This window comes from Oncorhynchus masou, chromosome 31, assembly GCF_036934945.1.
Source record: "Oncorhynchus masou masou isolate Uvic2021 chromosome 31, UVic_Omas_1.1, whole genome shotgun sequence".
Lineage (NCBI taxonomy): Eukaryota > Metazoa > Chordata > Actinopteri > Salmoniformes > Salmonidae > Oncorhynchus > Oncorhynchus masou.
In genome coordinates this window covers 92,655,235-92,677,262 of record NC_088242.1, presented here as the reverse complement: position 1 = coordinate 92,677,262, position 22,028 = coordinate 92,655,235, and the positions used below count along the sequence as shown (strand labels likewise).

Below are 22,028 nucleotides of genomic sequence, written 5' to 3'. Positions count from 1 at the left end.
AAAGTAGAAAGTGTGCCTAGCCCCTACTACCACACCCCGTTCAAAGGCACTTAAATCTTTTGTCAAGCCCATGTACCCTCTGAGTGGCACGCAAACACAATTCATGTCTCAATTGTCTCAAGGCTTGAAAATCCTTCTTTAACCTGTCTCCTCCCCTTCATCTGCACTATTTTAAGTGGATGTAACAAGTGACATCAATAAGGGATCTAAGTCATGGAAAGAGCAGGTGTTCTTAATGTTTTGTTAACTCAGTGTATTTCCAGTGTGCTGTAGTGGTAACAATCGCCAATCACATGACCCCTGGCGAGGGCGGGTTCGAGCTCCGCTTGGCCACTTCCTGTACACCTCTTGATATTTGCCTCTCTCTCCTACTTCACAACTATCCGGTAATGTTTTACTTCCAGTTTCCTAAACCTAGGGAATGTCCTGTGCATCATTTTGCAGGATTGGTCTACGGTTTTGTGAATAAGATAATAAAAATGCAGACATACATATCAATGCTCGGTCTTACTATGATCTATCGTTACATCACAATATATTTGTTAACTTCTAAGTAGTTGTTGGCACACATTTCAGCATGGGGTCGAATTAAACAACCATTTATCAGGCTAAGTATTCTTCTTGTGTATCTGTGGACTGGCTGTAGGGTTAAAAAGGCTGACAAGTTGAGGAGGATCCACCCTGACTTTACTAATTCTTCATTAATGAGGACTGGAGGGACTTTACTCTCAGTACAGAGTGTCTCCTTACCACTAACATCGGGACATTGTCTGTCTACCGACTCCAGGTGACACATGATATCATGGATATGGTCAGAGCTTTTAGCCCCCACCACAAACGTACCATCCTTTTGGGGTCATGTGTGAGTCCCTTTACCTGGTGCCCAGACAGACACTAATGGTGTTATACGAGGTCTTTATAAAGGCAGCTTAACTGGTGTGATATGTTTGTTGTTCTCCCTATCTGCTCTCGGTCTCCGGTGTCACACATACGATGCTCAGCATCTGGGTGTTGGGTTTCCACCTGGCCGAGCAGGCCTCCTTTGGCTGCCGTTACCTGGCTACTCTCATCACTAATTCAGCAGCACCTAGGGTCCCAACTCTCTCTCTGGCCAGCTAGGGCAGCATACACCAGGACTCACAGAGGACCACCAACCCAGAGCTGGGGCCGATGCAGAACGGAGAAGAGATGAGCCCGCTAGCGCAGGACAGCAACAAGGCTGGAGGGCCGGCTTCAGAGGAAGAGATGAAGAGTCAGACACATGGGGGTGTGGAGCCCTCCGCTCCGCCGCTGCCCCCCTCAGACCCACCTCCGTCTGGGCCGCCTGAGTACCCAAGGCCCAGGCTCGTCTTCCACACCCAGTTGGCACATGGCAGCCCTACAGGCCGCATCCATGGCTTCACCAATGTCAAGGAGTTGTATGCCAAGATCGCTGAGGTGTTTCATATCTCTCCCTCGGAGGTACGGTAGGCTAGGCTGTTCTTTGTTCATTTCTGCTGACTGGTTAGGCCATTACAGTACAAGATCTGATCATTTGGATGTTCTGCTTTTAGGTCATGCTGACAGTTTGAATTATTATGTCATGTATAAATAGTCTCCTTGTTGGGTTAAGGTTGATTGACTATTTTTGTCTCAAATTAGACCTGTTTCATGATGTACTACACAATCATTTGCTCAGGATTATGTTCATAGTTTGAAGGACTTTGATCATTTTGACTTTTGATTAACTGTCACAGATAAAAATTGTCAGTTTTAAAATAATTGATTAAACATTTCCAGAACATTCCAGAGCCGAATTCTGAGTGACAGGTGCAAAGTTTGTAAAACAAATAGTAGTTACTGAGTTGTCTATATGGTAACCAATGAATGATTTTAACGTGGAACATCTCCAATGTGAGGATGACCTTCTAGTAATGTCGTAAAAACAGCTGGAAGGACATACAAAATGTCCTCGAGCGAAATCTACTGATCTGGTCTAATGAACAACCTTTTAGTGGGTCACGGCCATCCACACTGCCACCTGTTGCTGTCTCAATGCCATGACAGATGACAGAAAGATATGATGATCGAAGGTAGGTCAAGATAATTATATAATGTAGTTTCAAGAACACATTTGATACTGTAATAAAGAAGTTTCCTTTTTTTTTACTGTAATACCGAAGGTTTATTAGTGGGAATACACTGAAATGTTCATAAATGTCTTCATTTGTGCCCTTGTATTTTCATCAGTGCTCTTGAATGTCAAACACATTCCAGCAAAAAGGACAAATAAAAGAAGTGAACAGCACAATCATATTCTGATCATATTCTGATTCTAATCATATTCTGATCATATTCTAATCATATTCTGATTCTATTCTAATCCTATTCTGATTCTATTTTAATCATATTCTGATTCTATTCTAATCATATTCTGATTCTATTCTAATCATATTCTGATTCTAATCATATTCTGATCATATTCTAATCATATTCTGATTCTATTCTAATCATATTCTGATTCTAATCATATTCTGATCATATTCTGATTCTATTCTAATCATATTCTGATTCTATTTTAATCATATTCTGATTCTATTCTAATCATATTCTGATTCTATTCTAATCATATTCGGATTATATTCGGATTATTTACTGATGATATTTCTAATCATATTCTATTCATATTCTTATTATATTTCTGATCATATTCCAATCATATTCTAGGCGTTTGGACAGGAAATCTATGTGCTCATAGGCATAAAAAGTAAAGTGAGCAAGCTGGCAGCATTTCACATCACAACCTGCAATAAAGCTTTCCACACAGGATTATTTATGCCTGTCCTTGAACTAGTGTCAATGACACCCAGCAAGGCTGAGACAAGAGTTTATACCACAGGAGGTTGGCGGGGTCATAATTGGGGAGGACAAGCTCGTGGTAACGGCTGGAGCGGAATCAGTGGAACGGTATCAAATACATCAATCACATGGTTTGATGCCATTCCATTAGCTCCATTCCAGCCATTATTATGACCTGTCCTCCCCTCAGCAGCCCCCAGTAGTATAGGTAACAAATGGCCTACAGGTAACAAATGCAGAATTGAGAGGGAGTAAAAAAAGCAGGAGTGGCAAATCCAGAAGGATCCAGGAAGTGAGTGCATGCTTATATTTCTGTCCCCAAAACAACCATTAAACTAACAAGATTGAAAACTATAATTAGTTGACCACTAGATGAATCCAATGTGTTAGTGCTGGGCTGGAGAAAAGCCTGCATACACTGTGGCTCTCCAGGACCAGAATTGTCCTGTCCAGATAAGATCACAAAATGGCCACGTGAAGGGCAGTCTCTTTGGTGAATCTATGTTAGAACACTGCCCTCTGCTGTTGGGATTGAGTAGTATGACATGGGAGTCAGGATCGGTTTGTGAGTCATTGAATGTAGTAGTGTAGGGCACAATGTTATGGAAAAGTTTCAATACTACCAGAAGGGGATGAATGGGCCACCCCTCAGAGCAGGTTTCTTCCTTCTAGAAAGTTTTTGTGCCAAAGTTCCCCTGCTTCTGCTTTTGCTTGCTATTTGGGGTCGAGGCCAGGTCACCGTCAAAAACAACTTAGTGACAACCGCTGATGTAAAAAGGGGTTCATAAATACATGTGATTGATTGATTGTTTGACCAGAAAACAAAAATCTGTGTTCTGATTGGGCAAGTTCAGTTAATAACTTTTCTCCCTACTGAACACGACCCTGTAATCTCCTTTGATCTTGACGAGCCTTCTTAAAGTCCATACAGATCTTTAGATGTTATTACATTTTGCGGAGCTACAGTACTCTCCATTTAGAGGAATGTAGGCATATTTACTGAATTAAGATAAAAGCCACATCCATTCTTTCACACCACTTCAGGTTGTTCCATATTGCTGTGACTTAACAAATTAAGGTGGATGACAGATTAACATTTTAATGGTTCTTCTTTTGAATGGGATTTTGGCCTTTCTAGGGAGTTTTTCAGAGCCACCGTGCTTCTACACCTGCATTGCTTGCTGTTTGGGGTTTTAGGCTGGGTTTCTGTACAGCACTTTGAGATATCAGCTGATGTAAGAAGGGCTATATAAATACATTTGATTTGATTTGATGGGATGACAATCATTCATGTTCCAAACTACCCTCATGTATTTCCTGCTGACCATTGCTCCTCTTTCTTCTCTGTGGACTAGATCCTTTTCTGCACTCTGAACTCCCACAAGGTGGATATGCAGAAGCTGTTAGGTGGTCAGATCGGCCTGGAGGACTTCATCTTCGCCCACGTCAGGGGCGAGACCAAAGAGGTGGAGGTCACCAAGACGGAGGACGCCCTCGGGCTGACCATCACTGACAACGGAGCAGGGTACGCTTTCATTAAGGTAATAGCCAGACGTAAAGTAGGTAAGTAAACCTTATCCGAGTCAGAACGTTCCATAGACGTAAAAGCCAGAGGTTAAAGGTCAGAGTAAAAGGCCAGGTTTTAAGTGAAGAGAGAGGTCATGTTCCCCTGCTCAGACTTTGCATGTATCAACCAATGGTTGCGTGCCATGTCATATTCTGTGCAGTCTGGCACCAGATTGCTATAACATGATGTGGTTAGCTGATATTTACCTATCCAGGTAGTTCTGACATGAGTCAGCAATGCCTGGGCAGAGAAACGCACCCTGAAACATACTGTGAAACCGGATTAAAACATTTAAGGAGTGTGCCATATTTTAGGAGAGGGAAATACAATTGGATGTGGCTGCGCTTCCATGACACTCTGTTACCTTTCCCTATTACTATGTTACTATGGTAACATTTGTCACAAAGCAGACTCAAGGCTGATTTTGAGGTGAACTGTAGCCTACATGATAAAGGCCTATCTGTCCTACACAGTGTGTTTTTTGGAACAAAACAATGCATTTTAACCACAAAATAACAGTCAAATATTTTTGATTCCCACCTGACTGAAGCTTCGCTGTAACATTTCCCCGACTTATGCCCAAGCAATAAAGCCAGAGCAGGTGTGGTATATGGCCAATATACCACAGCTATGGGTTGTGCTTATGCACAATGCAATGCTAAGTGCCTGTATACAGTCCTTAGCCGTGGTATATTGGCCATATACCACAAACTCCCCGAGGTGCCTTATTGAGTAATTAGAAGAGTAAAAATAAATGTTTTGTCATACCCGTGGTATACGGTCTGATTTAACACGGCTTTCAGCCAATCATCATTCAGGGTTCGAACCACTCAGGTTATAATGACGAAAATGTAGTAGTGTGGCCTAGATACTTAGCAAGATGTCATCAATTAATAGGATTAGGTAGATGGACTACATCCTACCCAAACCCGGTCTGTTTCTTCTACAGAGGATAAAGGAAGAGAGCACCATTGACCAGCTCAAGACTGTATGCGTGGGCGATCACATTGAGGCCATCAATGACCAGAGCATTGTCGGGTGTCGGCACTATGAAGTAGCCAAGATGCTAAAGGAGCAACCAAGGGGAACACCCTTCACACTACGCTTGGTGGGGCCCAAGAAAGCCTTTGGTGAGTAACCAAATGAATTAATTCATAGGATGATGTTGAGATAACAATTTCATCCGAGGCAATACTCATTCATTGACTATTTGAAGGATCTTTTATGATTTGGATTTTTTTGGGGGGGAGGGGTAGATCAGTTTTAATATTGCGGATAGATTGTAGCGACCATCAATGTGCTTGTCTGCATCATTTCCAATACCCCATATATTTTGGGGGTAAATATATTAGTCAAAAGTTGACACACCTACTCATTCAATGGTTTATTTTTTACTATTTTCTACATTGTATAATAATAGAAAACTATGAAATAACACATGGGATCATGTAGTAACCAAAAAATTGTTAAACACATCATAATATATTTTATATTTGAGATTCTTCAAAGTAGCCACCTTGTTAACAGCTTTGCACACTTTTGGCATTCTCTCAACCAGCTTCACCTGGAATGCTTTTCAAACCGTCTTAAAGGAGTTCCTACACATTCTGAGCACTTGTTGGCTGCTTTTCCTTCACTCTGTGGTCCAACTCATCCCAAACCATCTCATTTGGGTTGAGGTTGGGTGATTGTGGAGGCCAGGTCATCTGATGTAGCACTCCATCACTATCCTTCTTGGTCAAATAGCCCTTACACAGCCTGGAGGTGTATAGGGTCATTGTGCTGTTGAAAAACAAATGATAGTTCCACTAAGCTCAAACCAGATGGGAGGATGGGATGGCTTATCGTTGCAGAATGCTGTGTTTGCCTTGCAGGTTAAGTGTGTCTTGAATTCTGAATAAATCACTGACAGTGTCACCAGCAAAGCACCCCCACACCTCCTCCATGCTTCACGGTGGGAACCACACATGCAGAGATCATCCGTTCACCTACTCTGCGCCTCAAAGACACAGCGGTTGGAACCAAAAATCAGACCAAAGGACAGATTTCCACCAGTCTAATGTCCATTGCTCGTGTTTCATGGTCCAAGCAAGTCTCTTCTTCTTTTTGGTGTCCTTTAGGAGTGGTTTCTTTGCAGGAATTTGACCATGAATGCCTGAATCACACAGTCTTCTCTGAACAGCTGATGTTGAGATGTGTCTGTTGAACGCTAATTAGCTGGTTGATAATATGCTAAATGGCATATTATTACTAGTAGTTCCGGTTTCATTTAGTTTTTAATGAACAGCTGCAGTACAGTTTATGCATTTTCTGAATATGGAGTGATAAGTACTGCAAAGACATCTTGACTCCACAGCATGAAGATGAAATGTTGTCTGACTCTGGAGCTGTAACCTCTAATTCAGGGCTCTCCAACTCTGTTCCTGGACAGCTACCATCCTGTAGGGTTTCTCCCCAACCCTGTTCCTGGACAGCTACCATCCTGTAGGGTTTCTCCCCAACCCTGTTCCTGGAGAGCTACCATCCTGTAGGGTTTCTCTCCAACCCTGTCCCAGGAGAGCTACCATCCTGTAGGGTTTCTCTCCAACCCTGTCCCAGGAGACCTACCATCCTGTAGGGTTTCTCTCCAACCCTGTCCCAGGAGAGCTACCATCCTGTAGGGTTTCTCTCCAACCCTGTCCCAGGAGACCTACCCTCCTGTAGGGTTTCTCTCCAACCCTGTCCCAGGAGAGCTACCATCCTGTAGGGTTTCTCTCCAACCCTGTCCCAGGAGACCTACCATCCTGTAGGGTTTCTCTCCAACCCTGTCCTGGAGACCTACCATCCTGTAGGGTTTCTCTCCAACCCTGTCCCAGGAGAGCTACCATCCTGTAGGGTTTCTCTCCAACCCTGTCCCAGGAGAGCTACCATCCTGTAGGGTTTCTCTCCAACCCTGTCCCAGGAGAGCTACCATCCTGTAGGTTCTCTCTCCAACCCTGTTCCAGGAGAGCTACCATCCTGTAGGGTTTCTCTCCAACCCTGTTCCTGGAGAGCTACCATCCTGTAGGTTCTCTCTCCAACCCTGTTCCTGGAGAGCTACCTTCCTGTAGGTTCTCTCTCCAACCCTGTTCCAGGAGAGCTACCATCCTGTAGGGTTTCTCTCCAACCCTGTCCCAGGAGAGCTACCATCCTGTAGGGTTTCTCTCCAACCCTGTCCCAGGAGAGCTACCATCCTGTAGGTTCTCTCTCCAACCCTGTTCCAGGAGAGCTACCATCCTGTAGGGTTTCTCTCCAACCCTGTTCCTGGAAAGCTACCATCCTGTAGGTTCTCTCTCCAACCCTGTTCCTGGAGAGCTACCTTCCTGTAGGTTCTCTCTCCAACCCTGTTCCAGGAGAGCTACCTTCCTGTAGGTTCTCTCTCCAACCCTGTTCCTGGAGAGCTACCATCCTGTAGGGTTTCTCCCCAACTCTGTTCCTGGAGACCTACCATCCTGTAGGGTTTCTCTCCAACCCTGTCCCAGGAGAGCTACCATCCTGTAGGGTTTCTCTCCAACCCTGTCCCAGGAGACCTACCATCCTGTAGGGTTTCTCTCCAACCCTGTCCTGGAGACCTACCATCCTGTAGGGTTTCTCTCCAACCCTGTCCCAGGAGAGCTACCATCCTGTAGGGTTTCTCTCCAACCCTGTTCCTGGAGACCTACCATCCTGTAGGGTTTCTCTCCAACCCTGTCCCAGGAGAGCTACCATCCTGTAGGGTTTCTCTCCAACCCTGTCCCAGGAGAGCTACCATCCTGTAGGGTTTCTCTCCAACCCTGTCCCAGGAGAGCTACCATCCTGTAGGTTCTCTCTCCAACCCTGTTCCAGGAGAGCTACCATCCTGTAGGGTTTCTCTCCAACCCTGTTCCTGGAGAGCTACCATCCTGTAGGTTCTCTCTCCAACCCTGTTCCTGGAGAGCTACCATCCTGTAGGGTTTCTCTCCAACCCTGTTCCTGGAGAGCTACCATCCTGTAGGTTCTCTCTCCAACCCTGTTCCTGGAGAGCTACCATCATGTAGGGTTTCTCTCCAACCCTGTTCCTGGAGAGCTACCATCCTGTAGGGTTTCTCTCCAACCCTGTCCCAGGAGACCTACCTTCCTGTAGGGTTTCTCTCCAACCCTGTTCCTGGAGAGCTACCATCCTGTAGGGTTTCTCTCCAACTCTGTTCCTGGAGAGCTACCATCCTGTAGGGTTTCTCTCCAACCCTAATCTAGCACACCTGATTCTAATAATTAGCTGGTTGATAAACTGAACAAGGTTAGTTATAACTGGGGTTAGAGCGAAAACCCACAGAAGGGTAGTTTTCCAGGAACAGGGTTGGAGAGACCTGCCAGCACCCTCCCCTGGTCAGAAAACAGATTTACAATCCCTCTGACAATCCCTCTGAGATAGACCTGCTGTCAGGAGTTTATGAACACTGAACTAAAATGTACCCCTGGGAGCTTGAAAACACATACTTCACTTTTGAACAAGATTTACTGGTAAATGAGTCAATGGGCAAATGGTTTCATACTAATTCACAGGGGAAATGCCTTGGGGTGGTCTGGAGCCAACTGTTGATTGCAGTAAATGACTATTCCTTATCAACATCTGTCCAGAGAGGGAACAAAACCCTGACGCCATGTTATGACTTCCTGTGAACAATCAGTAACACTCAATTACTCTGTCGGAGTAAACACATCACATATCAAAGATAAAAATAGTTAGGAAACATAATTACTGTGAGGTAAACTTGAACTTGAACTTGTTGCAATGGGCAACTGTATTTATGTTTGTATGCCCATTGCTAAAATGCTGTGAGAAGTATGCCTATTAATACTGTATTAAGTCCGGATATTAAAATGTTGGGATACATTTAGAGTGTTAGAGAGTGTACTGTGCATTCAGAAAGTATATATTTATTTTACTAGGCAAGTCAGTTAAGAACAAATTCTTATTTTCAATGACGGCCTAGGAACAGTGGGTTTACTGCCTGTTCAGGGGCAGAACGACAGATTTGTACCTTGTCAGCTCGGGGATTCAAACTTGCAACCTTTCAGTTACTAGTCCAACACTCTAACCACTAGGCTACCCTGCCGCCTCTACACTCTAACCACTAGGCAACCCTGCCGCCTCTACACTCTAACCACTAGGCTACCCTGCCGCCTCTACACTCTAACCACTAGGCTACCCTGCCGCCTCTACACTCTAACCACTAGGCTACCCTGTATTCAGACCCTTTGACCTAAAAAAAATAAATGTAAATGACGTTACAGCCTTATTTTTAAAAATTGTACATTATATTGAACCTTTATTTAACTAGGCAAGTCAGTTAAGAACAAATTCTTATTTACAATGACGTCCTACCAAAAGGCCTCCTAAATACAATATAAATATAATAGGATGAAACACATCACAACAAGAGAGACAACACAACACTACATAAAGAGAGACCTATGACAACATAGCAAGGCAGGAACACATGACAACAACATGGCAGCAGCACAACATGGTAGCAGCACAAAACATGGTACAAACATTATTGGGCACAGATAACAGCACAAAGGGCAAGAATGTAGAGACAACAATACATCACGCGAAGCAGCCACAACTGTCAGTAAGAGTGTCCATGATTGAGTCTTTGAATGAAGAGATGGAGATAAAACTGTACAGTTTGAGTGTCTTTTGCAGATCGTTCCAGTTGCTGGCTGCAGCGAACTGAAAAGAGGAGCGACCCAGGGATGTGTGTGCTTTGGGGACCTTTAACAGAATGTGACTGGCAGAACTGGTGTTGTATGTGGAGGATGAGGGCTGCAGTAGATATCTCAGATAGGGGGGAGTGAGGCCTAAGAGGGTTTTATAAATAAGCATCAACCAGTGGGTCTTGCGACAGGTATACAGAGATGACCATCTTACAGAGGAGTATAGCGTGCAGTGATGTGTTCTATAAGGAGCATTGGTGGCAAATCAGATGGCCAAATGGTAAAGAACATCTAGCCGCTCGAGAGCACCCTTACCTGCCGATCTATAAATTACGTCTCCATAATCTAGCATGGGTAGGATGGTCATCTGAATCAGGGTTAGTTTGGCAGCTGGGGTGAAAGAGGAGCGATTACGATAAAGGAAACCAAGTCTAGATGTAACCTTAGCCTGCCGCTTTGATATGTGCTGAGAGAAGGACACCGTCTAGCCATACTCCCAAGTACTTGTATGAGGTGACGACCTCAAGCTCTAAACCCTCAGAGGTCGTAATCACACCGGTGGGGAGAGGGGCATTCTATTTACCAAACCACATGACCTTTGTTTCGTGAGGTGTTCAGAACAAGGTTAAGGGCAAAGAAAGCTTGTTGGACATTGAAAGCTTAGTTGTGGAGTGTTTAACTCAAAATCCAGGGAAGGGCCCCCTGAGTATAAGACTGTGTCATCTACATATAAATGGATGAGAGAGCTTCCTACTGCCTGAGCTATGTTGTTGATGTAAATTGAGAAGAGTGTGGGGCCTAGGAGCAGATGGCTGAGCAGATGTTTTGACTTTATACTCTGCACTCTTTGAGAGAGGCAGTTAGCGAACCAGGCCAAAGGTCCCTCAGAGACACCACTACTCCTTAGCCGGCCCACAAGAATGGAATGGTCTACCGTATCAAAAGCTTTGTCCAAGTCAATAAAAATAGCAGCACAACATTGCTTAGAATCAAGGGCAATGATGACATCATTTAGGACCTTTAAGGTTGCAGTGACACATACATAAACTGAGCTGAAACCAGATTAGTATTCTCTCTGGAATGCATAGTCATCAAGAAAGCCAGTCAGTTGACAAGTTTTTCCAACACTTTTGATAAACAGGGCAAAATAGAAGTTGGCCTATAACAGTTAGGATCAGCTTGATCTCTCCCTTTAAATAAAAGACGCACCGTGCCTGCCTTCCAAGCAGTGGGATCCTCCTCAGAGAGGATTAAAAAGCCCCTATCATCGCCAAGCCAATGTAACGGATGTGAAACACTAGCTTAGTTAGCGGTGGTGCGCGCTAAATAGCGGTTCAATCTGTGACGTCACTTGCTCTGAGACCTTGAAGTAGTAGTTCCCCTTGTTCTGCAAGGGTCGTGGCTTTTGTGGAGCGATGGGTAACGATGCTTCGAGGGTGACTGTTGTTGATGTGTGCAGAGGGTCCCTGGTTCGCGCCCGGGTATGGGCGAGGGGACGGTTTAAAGTTATACTGTTACATTGATGCTATTGACCCGGATCACTGGTTGCTGCGGAAAAGGAGGAGGTCAAAAGGGGGGTGAGTGTAACGGATGTGAAACGGCTAGCTTAGTTAGCGGTGGTGCGCACTAAATAAATGTTTCAATCGGTGACGTCACTTGCTCTGAGACCTTGAAGTAGTGGTTGTAGTACTAGTAGTTGCTCTGCAAGGGCCGCGGCTTTTGTGGAGTGATGGGTAACGATGCTTCGTGGGTGAGTGTTGTTGATGGATGCAGAGGGTCCCTGGTTGGCGCCGGGTATGGGCGAGGGGACGGTCTAAAGTTATACTGTTACACCAATCTCCGGTTAAAAAGGTTGGCGATAGGCTTGGCGTTGATAGGGGCAGCAACCTGAAAGAAGAAAGGTTCGACACCATCTGACCCAGATGTTTTTTGGTGGTCAAGTTTCAGGAGCTCCTTTAGCACCTCGGACTCAGTGACCGCCTGCAGGGAGAAACTTTGTAGCGGGGCAGGGGAAAAAGAGGGAGGAGCATCGGGGATAGTCGCATTAGAAGGGTTGGGAGATGAAGAAATGTTGGCCGGGGAAGAAGGCATGGCTGAGTCAAAAAGGAATCCTCAAACTATGGTCCTAAAGGGTTTAACAAAGATAAACCAAAACATTTAATTTCTAGCTTGAACCTAAACATATCTTGATAGTGACACCCTAAAGACTCAGGTGCGCTAGTCCAGTGTCACTTGCCCTGACACTAAGCCCACCTGCCTGACCATTCAGCCTGCCCTGACCTCGAGCCTGCCTGCCACCCTCTACCTTTCTGACTCTGACCAGATTAATGAACTTCTGCCTGTCCTCGACCTGCCTATTGCCTTTCCCTTGTATTTGAATAAATAGTAGAGACTCTAACCATCTGCCTCCTGTGTCTGCATCTGGGTCTCGCCCTGTGTCGTTATAACCTAGTATCTAACAATGTCATGTTCTGACAGATTGTAAACTCTCTGCATTCCCCACTCTCCCCCAGTTCCATGAGTAAGGATATTTCAAGTTTAGAACCCATCAAAACTAAGCAAACATGGATCCATGCACATCATAGGAGGCTGCCAGTTACATTTTTCCATTGTCTGTGGCAGTAAATGAGAGCTGTTAATAATTGAAGAGCCTTTGCTTACCATTATAACATTGGCTAAATGGATGGTTGAGTATGATGGATTATGTTGCATGCTTTATTACACTGCTGAGTGCACTCAGAAAACCTCAGAGGACACATTCTCTTAATCTGGTCATTTGTTGATTGATATGGAAAACCGTGATGTGCGGTGAGGTAAACTGTGACTGGAAATTATATAGAAATTCTTGTCAAAGATATGGATATTATTGTCAAATATATGGATAAACTCTCTTAGACTGATATAGCCTGTTAGCTAACTTGTGAACAGTATGCTACCTGGATAATTAAGTGTGGAATAGACTTTAAAGCTAACAATTTGTGGTCAGCTGACATGACTTATCAAAAAGTCAGTCCGTGTCCACCTTTGCCGTAGTCTCTCTCACTCCACCATGTTGTATACAGATCTGGACAAAAACAATTGTCTGCCTTGTTGTGCTGATCATAGCCACACCAGACAGGATGTGTGTGGTGCCTTATTTTGCTGACCGGAATCATAACAGACAGGATGTGTGCGCCTTGTTTTGATGAACAGAGTCATAACAGACAGGAAGGAGCAAAGCAGGAAACTCTGATTCATTTCATTACCCACTGCATTTCTCATAGAATCAGAGCAATCATTCACCGCCCTCAACATATGGACATCCTCACAGGTTACGCTGATCAGGACGTTGGCGTTGTCATGTCAACTGGATCTCACCTGATAGAGATTTGTGGGATATTTTTGTGCTCATGAGAATTGTTGGCATGTACAGTCGGAAGTTTACATTCACTTAGGTTGGAGTGATTAAAACTAGTATTTCAACCACTCCACAAATGTCTTGTTAACAAACTATAGTTTTGGCAAGTCGGTTAGGACATCCACTTTTGAATGACACAAGTAATTTTTCCAACAATTGTTTACAGACAGATTATTTCACTTATAATTCACTGCATCACAATTCCAGAGGGTCAGAAGTTCACATACACTAAGTTGACTGTGCCTTTAAACAGCTTGGAAAATTCCAGAAAATTATGTCACGGCATTAGAAGCTTCTGATAGGCTAATTGACTTCCTCTGAGTCAATTGGAGGTGTATTTCAAGGCAAGCCTTCAAGCTCATTGCCTCTTTGCCTGACATCACGGGAAAATCAAAAGAAATCAGACTAGACCTCAGAAAAAAATTGTAGACCTCCACAAGTCTGGTTCATCCTTGGGAGCAATTTACAAACGCCTGAAGGTACCACATTCATTTGTACAAACAATAGTACGCAAGTATAAATACCATGGGACCATGCAGCCGTCATACCGCTCAGGAAGGAGACGTGTTCTGTCTCCTAGAGATGAACGCACTGTGGTGCGAAAAGTGCGAAAGGATCCCAGAACAACAGCAAATGACCTTGTGAAGATGCTGGAGGAAACAGGTACAAAAGTATCTATATCCACAGTAAAACGAGTACTATATCGACATAACCTGAAAGGCCGATCAACAAGGAGGAAGCCACTGCTCCAAAACTGCCCCAAAGAAAGCATGGGGACAAAGATTGTACTTTTTGGAGAAATGTCCTCTGGTCTGATGAAACAAAAATAGAACTGTTTGGCCATAATGACCATTGTTATGTTTGGACGAAAAAGGGGGATGCTTGCAAGCCGAAGAACACCATCCCAACAGTGAAGCATGGGGTGGCAGCATCATGTTGTGGGGGTGCTATGCTGCAGGAGGGACTGGTGCACTTCACAAAATATATGGCACCATGAGGAAGGGAAATTATGTGAATATATTGAAGCAACATCTCAAGACATCAGTCAGGAAGTTAAAGCGTGGTCATAAATGGGTCTTCCAAATGGACAATGACCCCAAGCATACTTCCAAAGTTATGGCAAAATGACTAAAACTGTGTGTGTGTGTGTGTGTGTGCGTTTGTGCCAGATATGATCGGCATGAGGACCAGGGCACCCAAGTCGAGCGAGGGAAAGATGGTGAATGGGAAGGAGACCCTGCGTCTGCGCTCCAAGGGGTCAGCTACAGTCCAGGAAGTGGTGAGTTTCAATTCACATGTTCCTCTGGCCAATGACCTTCTCAGTGACCGACGGGCCACCCCAGAGCAGCTTACACACGCAGACGTTCATGCAGACATTCACGCACACGCACACAATATCAACTCCAACCACACACACACACACACACACACACACACACACACACACACACACACACACACACACACACACACACACACACACACACACACACACACACACACACACACACACACACACACACACACACACACACACTGTCAACTCCCACACCCTGGTGGTGATCTCACTATGTCGATGACCACCCGTGCTTCACATGAATTCTGATGACAACAGTTTGGACACACACAAACGTCTTTAAAAAAAATAGTTAATTATTTATTTAACTCGGCAAGTCAGTTAGGAAAAAAATTCTTATTTACAATGACAGCCTACACCGGCCAAACCCAGGCGACGCTGGGCCAATTGTACACTGTCCTATGGGACTCCTAATCACAGCCGGTTCTCATCCCCTTCCATAGACTTACACAGTAGTTATGACAACTTCCAGAGGACGTCCTCCAACCTATCAAAGCTCTTGCAGCATGAACTGACATGTTGTCCACCCGGTCAAAGGATCAGAGAATTAATCTAGTACTGAAAGCACAAGCTACAGCTGGCAAGCACTACAGTGCATAACATGTGGTGAGTAGTTGACTCAAAGAGAAAGACAATAGTTTAACAGTGTTGAACAAATTAATTTATTCCAAATTTAAGGTGAAGCAAGAGAGAGATTTAATTTGTTGCCACCGGGGCCCACCAGTGTAACTGCTAAACTGCTTGCTGCTGACTGTCTACTGTACTGCACAATTGTAATGGGTTTACTAACACATTAGTTCTAGTAGCTATGTTAACTATGACTATGACAGCTAATGTGTTGCGTACTGAAGTCCACAAGCGAAGGGAGAAGGAGAGAACGTATATAGATGCGAGAAGGAATTATATCCAGTGCTGTGAAAAAGTATTTGACCCCTTCCTGATTTCTTATTTTTTTGCACATTTGTCACACTAAAATGTGTTGAATCATGAATTTACTGTGGTTAATCACATTTGGAAAGCTGAGTTCAATTTCACTAGCCACACCCAGGCCTGATTACTGCCAGACCTGTTGAATCAAGAAATCACTTAAATAGAACCCGTCTGACAAAGTGAAGTAGGCCAAAAGATCTCAAAAAGCAAGACATCATGCCGCAATCCAAAGAAATTCAGGAACAGATGAGAAACAAAGTAATTGACATCTATCAGTCTGGAAAGGGTTACAAAGCCATTTCTAAAGCTTTGGGACTCCAGCGAACCACGTGAGTCATTATCCACAAATGGAGAAAATTTGGAACAGTAGTGAATCTTCCCAGGAGTGGCCGGCCTACCAAACTTACCCCAAGAGCGCAGCGACGACTCATCCAAGAGGTCACAAAAGAACCCACAACAACATCTAAAGAACTGCAGGCCTTTACTTGCCTCAGCTATGGTCAGTGTTCATGACTCAACCATAAGAAAGAGACTGGGCAAAAATGGAATCCATGGCAGAGTTCCAAGGCGAAAACCCCTGCTGACCAAAAAGAACAAAAAGGCTCATCTCACTTTAGGCAAAAACATCTTGATGATCCCCCAAGACTTTTGGGAAAATATTCTGTGGACTGACGAGACAAAAGTTGATATTTTTTGAAGGTGTGCGTCCCTTTACATCTGGCGTAAAAGTAACACAGCATTTCAGATAAAGAACATCATACCAACAGTCAAATATGGTGGGGCTGCTTCAGGACCTGGACGACTTGCTGTGATTGATGGAACCAGGAATTCTGCTCTCTACCAAAACATCCTGAAGTTCGTGACCTCAAGCTGAAGCGTACTTGGGTTCTGCAGCAGGACAATGATCCAAAACACACCAGCAAGTCCACCTCTGAATGGCTTAAAAAACTAAATTAGGGTTTTGGAGTGGCCTGGTAAAAGTCCGGAATTCGATTGAGATGCTGTGGCGTGACCTTAAAAAGGTGGTTCATGCTCGAAAACCCTCCAATGTGGCTGAATTAAAACAATTCTGCAAAGAAGTGTAGGACAAAATTCCTCCACAACGATGTGAAAGACTCATTGCCAGTTATCGCAAACGCTGACAGTTATTGCTGCTGAGGGTGGCACAACCAGTTATTAGGTTTAGGGGGCAATTACTTTTTCACATAGGGCCATGAAGGTTCGGATAGCTTTTTTCCCTTAATAAATCAAATCATCACTTAAATGCATTTTGTGTTTACTTGGGTTATTTTTGTGTAATATTAAAATGTGTTTGATGACCTGAAACATTTAAGTGTGACAAATGTGAAAAATAAATAAATAAATCAGGAAGGGGGCAAAGACTTTCACAGCACTGTATATACAACGAGCTGTTTGTATGTGTCTGGTATGAAAGTGAACTGTTTTTGCATGTGATCAGGGGTATATTCATTGTGCCGATTCTGATAAAAAATGTTTCTTAAACGGAAGCAAAATTAACAAACCGGGGATAAACACACCTGAATTTGCCCAATAGAAACTTGTTTGCATCTGTTGGACTAATGATTGCAACCTTGATTAGCTAGATGCAAGCATGTGCAACGCTGTATTGAATGTGTCACTGTCTGTCACCTTGATCACTCAAAATTCTCTCGACCTGTGTGCACCTACGTTGTAAACTTTCATTCATAGGCTAGGTTGTAGCATCATTATGGGTTACAGGGGACATTTGAGTATCATGTTGTAGCCTAAATCTATCGATGTTACATTGAACTGGGTGAATAGAATATGAATGAGAGTCATCCAATATGCTGTAATAGAAAAAAGTCCATGTTAACAAAAAAATCTAAAAAAATCATCCTCCCTCATCTTAAACGGCACCAACCGCCACTGTTCTGTAGTACACTTATGACAGTACATACATACCAAACACGTATTTACTGGTGGGCGACATACCTTTGACTTTTTTACAGGCAGAGGCCTGGCATGCGATTGTAGTGACTGTCTAGTGTCGGTATGCCAGTAATAATCTTGTAACTTTAGCATGATGTTCTGCAGTACCCTTAAAATGCAGTTACCTAAACACACTTGCCTTCTCCCCACCAGCCGAATGAGTTTGAGGAGAGAGCCACCAAGAAAGTGGATGATCTACTGGAAAGCTACATGGGTATTCGAGACCTCGACTTAGGTAAGATGGCTGCTCAACTGAGACCTCCAGTTAGGTAAGATGGCTGCTCATCTGAGACCTCCAGTTAGGTAAGATGGCTGCTCATCTGAGACCTCCAGTTAGGTAAGATGGCTGCTCATCTGAGACCTCCAGTTAGGTAAGAGGGCTGCTCATCTGAGACCTCCAGTTAGGTAAGATGGCTGCTCATCTGAGACCTCCAGTTAGGTAAGATGGCTACTCACATTTTTAAGAAAACAGAATAAGCTATAACCTTATAAGCCGTTTAACCTCTGGATTCGGGTTAGGGTTGGTCAAAATGGCCAAAGCAAAGGTCTAGGGTCAGAATTGGGTTTTCGATTCTATTTGTGAACTATACATATGTAGGATCTTAATTTGATCACTCTTTATTTTCGCTAAGAATTTTCCTGCAATGCAGGACATGCAGATGGGCTTTGTGATTTACATAAATTCACTGAAAACTCACACTAGCACACGATTATATGAACAATATTGCACTTTTCATGTAGCCTACTTTAAATGTTCAAATCCTGTTTTTGATGTGACAATAGAAATAAAATTAAGATCCTACATCTGTACGATAAAGTCTACAATTGCAATGGGAAAAACTCACCACAGTTGAAAGGAGACGGTTTTAGGCACATCCAACTTTCTCCAGCATTTGAGCCGCTAAGCAACTAAAGGGACAATCTCCACTCACTATTTACTACTCCCACAAGATATTGTCATAAATACTGTAACAGCAGCAATAATAATAATACATTGAATTTATAACGCACTTTTCAATGAAAAACTATCTCAAAGTGCTTTAAAATAAATAAAAATAAGAGTAGACAGAGGACACAACTAGACAGGGACACTGAGACAAAGAACACAGCTGACTCTACAACTAGACAGGTACACTGACATGAAGAACACAGCTGACTCTACAACTAGACAGGGACACTGACATGAAGAACACAGCTGACTCTACAACTAGACAGGCAGGGACACTGGTACAAAGAACACAGCTGACTCTACAACCAGACAGGGACACTGACACAAATTACACAGCTGACTCTACAACTAGACAGGGACACTGACATGAAGAACACAGCTGACTCTACAACTAGACAGGGACACTGACACAAAGAACACAGCTGACTCTACAACTAGACAGGTACACTGACACATAGAACACAGCTGACTCTACAACTATACAGGGACACTGACATGAAGAACACAGCTGACTCTACAACTATACAGGGACATGTCAATCTTAGGTTGCAGATTGCTGATAAAAAGGTTGCTGATAAAAAATCCTTCATACCAAAGACATCTGTTAGAGAGTCAGACACTATACAGAGTAACCCAACATCTTAAAGGTTGCATACCAGAGACATGAGTTAGCTGTTTTCCATGAGCGCCAAGTAAAAAATACCTATTACCTTTAGATCCTAATCTATATAGATGTTGCAGTGCTTTTTGGTGTTTTGATACTATTCCTTTGGAGCCTTTCTTCTTCTTGGCAGTAAGATAAATCAGAGGGAATTGGAGGACTCTTAAGTCTGGAAAGAGAAGAGCTCGCCTCTAATAATAAAACAGTAAACATTTGCCAGGCTTTTCTGAAACACTCAGTTGAATAATTTGTCATTAAATATAAACATCTTTTTTTTCTATTTGACTTCCAGTACAGTTGTACGGAAGATAGTGGCTAGCGAGCGACGTAGACAGAACACTATTGGCAACTGACATAATAGCATGACGTGCCGTGAAACATCAACAAATCCAAGGAAAAGCACCGTGTCAGATCAATCAACATAGTTAGGCCTATATATCGAACCTTGATTTCAGGCTTTCTCATGTTCGTTCAGAAACAGACTCATTTAAATAGATGAGTGAATAAGACTTGAAAGTGAAGCAACACAAGACTAGGCCTATTTCTAATAACTGTGTGAAACCAAAAAGAGATGAATTACTATTTTCCATTAATGTGGGAACACTCTCTTGCAGCGACCACCATCGTGGAGGCCGGAAAAGACAAGATGAACCCAGATGATTTTGCTGAGGCTATGGATTCAGTGCTGGGGGACTTTGCCTTCCCAGATGTCTTCTTGTTTGATGTGTGGGGTGCCATTGGAGATGTGAAGGAGGACAGAATGTAGAGGTGTCAGTCATTTATTACTGTTTTCATGTCTTTCAAACATCTCTATTTTACAATTGTCATCTCAATGGCCGTATTAGATGGTCAACGCAGGCCTACTCAGCCATTCTTCCCCAAACATTTTTTCTATGTATTTCTATTACTTTGGTATGAAACAAGTTCCTCCCGAATACGTTAAGTTTAGAATGACATTTCATAAGTGGGTTTCGTAATCTTTGCAGTGGGCATTGTGTTGATTGTGTTCTTGGATACTGCTCAGGGCTCACCATACTAGAGGGAAATATCCCTGTTATGTCATTAATGTATACAAAACCCAATCACTGTTGTCCATGGGCACATGCATGTGAACATACTGTATATTTATACAGACAATATAAGAACTTATCGGCCATCCATCTCTGAAACCAGGAAGTGAGTTAAGAGCTTGTTTGTTCCAGATACAGAGAGACCAGGATAAGACCAGAGATCAAAGAGTTGACCCTTGGGTGGCACCATTAGTGTGGCGTTTCATCTTCCACCAGCATGGTTGAGAAACCCCCATGGTGGCCATTTTGAATCAAAGAACTCCCCATACATTAGTTATGCAATAGTGAGCTGATTGATTTAGCCTTCTTAACAAGGGAGGCTGGAGTGTTAAATTGGGTATTTGGCCAAGACATCAAGGTGCGTCCTTATACAATATGTATTTGCATGGTCATTTCAAATACCCAGAGTGATGAAAGAGTTTAGTATAATGCCTCATTTTGAGAACAGCACCCCCATTACACATCCCCACCAGTGTTGTTGTTAATTTCATCCCAATGAATGAGTGCCGTGTACAGACTCACCCAGCAACAGGTAACTTAGAAGTCAGTAGAGTGATCTTCTTGACATCTGAGAAAGAACAGAGGTCAAGTGTACCTTTTTTTCAGAAATGACCCTTGGAAAGATCTCCAAATTCGATACTGATATGCTAGAATTCCCTAAAGTTGTTCTACGACCATAACAAGCATTAAAATGTCCTCTTATAGGAAACATAACCCATAAGTTTCCTACGGTGAAGGAACTTGAGTAAACATATTTCGAATACAAAGGCTACTCTGACTCACAACCAGGAAATTAGTTGTGCAGACCTTAGAATACAAGCATTTCGCTACATTCGCAATAACATCTGCTAACCATGTGTATGTGACCAAAAAAATGTGATTTATGATTTGATTTGAAATGGGGAAAAACAACATGATTTCAAGATGAATGGTGAAGAAAGTTGGAAAAACATGTTTGAAACTTCCTGTTTAATTGCAGAGTATTGTTTGCCTGAAAAAAGGAGTCTTCATATTCTTTATACGTTATCATGTGCTCACATGTTTTGTTCTCGAAGGCTTTTCATTTCAACTATTCATAATGCAGGAATTTATTCATCAAATACGACTTTTATATTATGATTCAGTGTTGTTTTAGAAACAGAATGTAAATAAGAGTTATTTGAATTGTCAAATATGTGTGAAAAGTTCAGAAATAAATACGTTTTGAATCTTAAATGTATGAAAACAAATGACATGTAATCTTGACTTGACCAGAACATCAGCATAATGTTGTGCGGTAGACTTTATGTCTGCTGTGTATTGATACATCACTCTATTGAGACCTGAAAATATAAGGCATATTTCATGTGTGTTGTTACAATTAGTAATAAAAATGGTATAACTCATTCTCAAGTTCAAATGTTCTTGTGTGCTTCCTAGAGCAACTACAGTATCAATAACAGTTTATACTATGTGTTTTTTTTATAGATAATTATTATTAGGAAGTACTTTTGCCCCAAAAACACCAACTTAAAAGTCAAATTTAGTCAAACTTCCAAGTCAAAAAATAATAGATCAGTGCGGTGTTTGAATCAATACAAACAAACCATAA

At 42.9% G+C, this 22,028-nt stretch overlaps 1 protein-coding gene across 1 annotated transcript; it reads left to right on the top strand.

Annotated features, from left to right (window-relative positions):
• Positions 1–802: 802 nt before the first annotated feature.
• Positions 803–21,823, top strand: gipc3 (GIPC PDZ domain containing family, member 3). The gene is made up of 7 exons (XM_064952823.1): positions 803–811; positions 1,120–1,461; positions 4,194–4,379; positions 5,355–5,535; positions 14,669–14,778; positions 17,911–17,992; positions 19,982–21,823. The coding sequence occupies exons 1-7, from the start codon at positions 803–805 to the stop codon at positions 20,131–20,133; spliced, it is 1,062 nt and encodes a 353-aa protein (XP_064808895.1). The 3' UTR covers positions 20,134–21,823.
• Positions 21,824–22,028: the final 205 nt, after the last annotated feature.